We start from the raw sequence: 3,267 nt of genomic DNA on the forward strand, positions 1-3,267 counted from the left end.
ATTTGGTTGCACCGGGTCTTAGTTGCGGCAGGTGGGCTCCTTAGTTGTGGCTCGCCAGGTCCCTAGTTGTGGCACGCACGTGGGATCTAGTTCCCTGACCAGGGATCGAACCCTGGCCCCCTGTATTGGGAGCACGGAGTCTTGTCCACTGCACCACCAGGTAAGTCCTGAGAAGATACCTTTTGTGTAAAGAGTTGAAAGGAGGTCAGGGAGTTAGCCATGCAGACACCTGGGGTGAGAGTTCTAGGAATAGAACCTGTCTCAAGTGCTCAGCAGAAAAGTCTGCACAAAAGCCCTAAAGCAGGAGCTTGTTTTGTCAACTTCAAGGACCACACAGCCAGTGTGTCTGGAGCCCAGTGAAGAAGAGAGAGAGAAGTAGGAGAGAGTTCGGAAGTCATGGGAGACTAGATCACCCTGGAGGCCATAACAGTAAGGGCTTGGGCTTTACTCAGTGAAATGGAGAGCCCTGCAAGGTTCTGAGCAGAGTGACAGAATCTGAAGTTTACAAGGACCACTCTGGCTGCTGTGTTGACAAAGAGAATGGGGCAGAAAGCAGAGTCATCTAGAGGAGAGATGACGGTGGCTTGGACCCGAGTATTAGCAATGGAGGTAGTGAGACATAGTTGGATTCTGGATGTATTTGGAAGGTAGAGTCAACAGACAGAATGGATCCAGAGGTTAAACAGAGACATCAGGGAGAACACCACGATTTTGTTCTGAGTGGCAGGAAGGATGAGTTGCCATCAGTTGAGTTGGGGAAGGTGGCACAGGACTGGGAGTTCGGTTTTGGACACTGATGAAATACAAATCCATATTCTAAAGCAAGTCAAGGAAAATTTGAACATAAAAAATTTTCTCTGCCCTTTGGCCTCCTCTCCTCCCTCTACTGTGCATTGCGTATCTGCACCATGCATCGACCAACCTCCCCATCGGCAGAAATACCTGCTCAACTGCAAAGAGCAACATTCTCCTCTAGTATCAACAAGATAACTCCTTGGGAGATAACCTTCCTTCTTGATCTTGTAAGGGGCCATGATGACCCGTGACCCATTACTTGCTTTGTCGGTGTCGATCTGGATTGTGTGAATGTCACTGTGTACGTCATTTAACGTACAAAGCCCTGGATAACTGTGCTGTGACCTCTCGCAGGCAGAACAGTTCTTGGAGCTTTCTGAGAGGCTGTTCCCGGCTTATACGCCGCAATTTGGCTCGAATAAAATTTTCCATTGCTTTCTTAGATCGGCTGATTAAATTTTTCGTCGACAACACAATGAGGTAGAAATGTTTAGCTGGAAATAGAAATGTGGGAGTCGTTGCACAGAAGTGGTATTTAAAGCAGTGGAATCACCAGGGTGTAAACGTAGGGAAGAGGCTCCGGGTCAGAGTCCTGCCTCACTCCACCTTGAAGGAAGCTGGGTTGAAGAGGAGGAATCAGCAGAAGAGAATGAAAGGAAGCAACCGGAGAGGCAGGAGAAAAACCAGGTGGGTGTGGTGTCCTGGAGGGGAGAGCGCAGGGGCCAGCAGGGAGCTGAGGTAAGGCCCGCTCCTCAGGCTGTGCCCTTGAATCTTCTACGACGTTGGTGGTCCTTCCCCTCAGACCAGCGTTTTTCCTTGGTGAGCAGAGGCACCCCGACCCATCATCATAACTCTCACTAGATCTCCCTCTGCCCTCCACACACGGACACCAGATAGATAGCGAGACTGTTTGTTTATTGAACCCTTCCCAGCCAGCTCTCCTTTTCCCCTTCTGGCGGGCAGAACCCCAGCCTCCCACCAAGGGCCAAGAGGAGTCAACCGGAGCTTGGCCCTGGCTCCTTCCTTCTGCCAGGCTTCCCTGCCACACAGCTTTGGCCTCCTGGCTTGCCTTGGAGGCTCTGTTACTCCTTTTCTTCCGCAGCCTCCTTCTGGAAGTGTGTGATGTAGGCCACCTGACCCTGATTACAGTGGCCACAGTAAGAGCTCATGGTGCTGTCGGAGAGGCCGCTGAGATACAGCTCTGGGGACAGGGAGATGAGCCTGAGTCTGGGTGCCGCCGCACCTCTGCTCCAGGCGCCCTCACACCCCACTCACCTTTGGTGACATTGACCTTGTTGGCCGCCAAGATGTCCGCCTGAATGCTATCTATTTTCACGTACAAGTCCTCGGCGTTGCTCTGAGGACAGGAGCAAGGGGAACTGGGCTGGATGCCAGGGCAGCCTGGACTTGGAGTTGGGCGTGGGCAGATGGAGGTTGCAGGCTGCGGTCAGGCTCTTAGCCTGACTGGAAGGGCAGGAAAGGGGACGGAAGGGTGCCAGGTGGAGAAGCCCAAGCCAGGGCAGTCCCTCCCGCCGCCGGCCCCGAGGCCGATCTGTGTGTGGGGTGTACAAGGGGAGGGGTCGTGCGCTGGGGTGTGCACAGGGGCACTGTGCTGTCCCGCGGGGCGCGGCGGGGCGGGAGCACTTACACGGAAGAGCTTGTAGAGTTCCTCCCCCATGGACCTGCGCACGTGCTCCTCCACCACTGGGAATAACTGCACAAAGTACTGCGTGGGCGGGCGAGGGGGCGTGACTGCCGTGCCCACGCGCTGTGCCCGCCGCGCGGCCGCGCCGCCCGCCGCCCGGCCGCCCAGCGCACCTCTAGCGTGAGGCTGGCCTGCCGCTGGCTGTTGCTGTGGTCCGTGTTGCCCATGGCGGCCATGAGGCTGTGCACCACGCGCAGGGGCAGCATCTCCTCGGCCAGGCTCGTGTTGCCTCGCGCCAGGATCCTGGGCGGGGGTGGCGTGGGGGTGGGGGTGGGATTCGGGCTGCGGCGGCCCCGTGGGACCCTCCGGCGGCCGGAGCGCTCTTGGGGGCCCGCGGGCAGCGCCGGGCCTGGCTTGCCGCATCCGCCCACCACCTGCTGCCCGCTTACCCGATGGCCTTGGCGGCCGCGGCCTGCTGCAAGAACAACGGCAGGTGGGCGGTGAGCTGCAGAACCGAAGAGTCTGGAAGAGGGAGTGGCCGTGAGGCTGGAGGACCCCTCCCCCTCGTCTTCCACCCTGCCCCGTCGGGGTCCACCACCCCGATCTCAGCGGATCCCTACCGCTGACGATCTGGGACTGCTGTTTGCTGGTCTCCTTGAAGGACGGTATCAGCAGCGCCACGAGGCCCTTGAGCAGCGCCGGGCACACGTCGTAGTTGACCAGGTCCTTGATCAGCTCGATGGCTGGGGAAGGCAGGGGCGCTGGAGAGGCACGCCGCTCCACTCCCCGCCCTCGCCCTCGCCCTCGCCCTCGCCCTCGCCCTCGCC

The 3,267-nt window shown here is 58.1% G+C and overlaps 1 protein-coding gene across 1 annotated transcript; it reads right to left on the reverse strand.

Annotated features, from left to right (window-relative positions):
* Positions 1–1,691: 1,691 nt before the first annotated feature.
* Positions 1,692–3,259, reverse strand: LOC112065295 (armadillo-like helical domain containing protein 1; the record flags this gene model as incomplete). Its single annotated transcript, XM_024125299.3, has 6 exons — positions 1,692–1,996; positions 2,071–2,152; positions 2,444–2,521; positions 2,614–2,743; positions 2,890–2,962; positions 3,061–3,259. Coding segments are annotated over 6 exons (681 nt in total), but the record flags the coding sequence as incomplete, so codon positions are not given.
* Positions 3,260–3,267: the final 8 nt, after the last annotated feature.

Source organism: Physeter macrocephalus, unplaced genomic scaffold, assembly GCF_002837175.3.
Source record: "Physeter macrocephalus isolate SW-GA unplaced genomic scaffold, ASM283717v5 random_6145, whole genome shotgun sequence".
In the NCBI taxonomy this organism is placed as follows: domain Eukaryota; kingdom Metazoa; phylum Chordata; class Mammalia; order Artiodactyla; family Physeteridae; genus Physeter; species Physeter macrocephalus.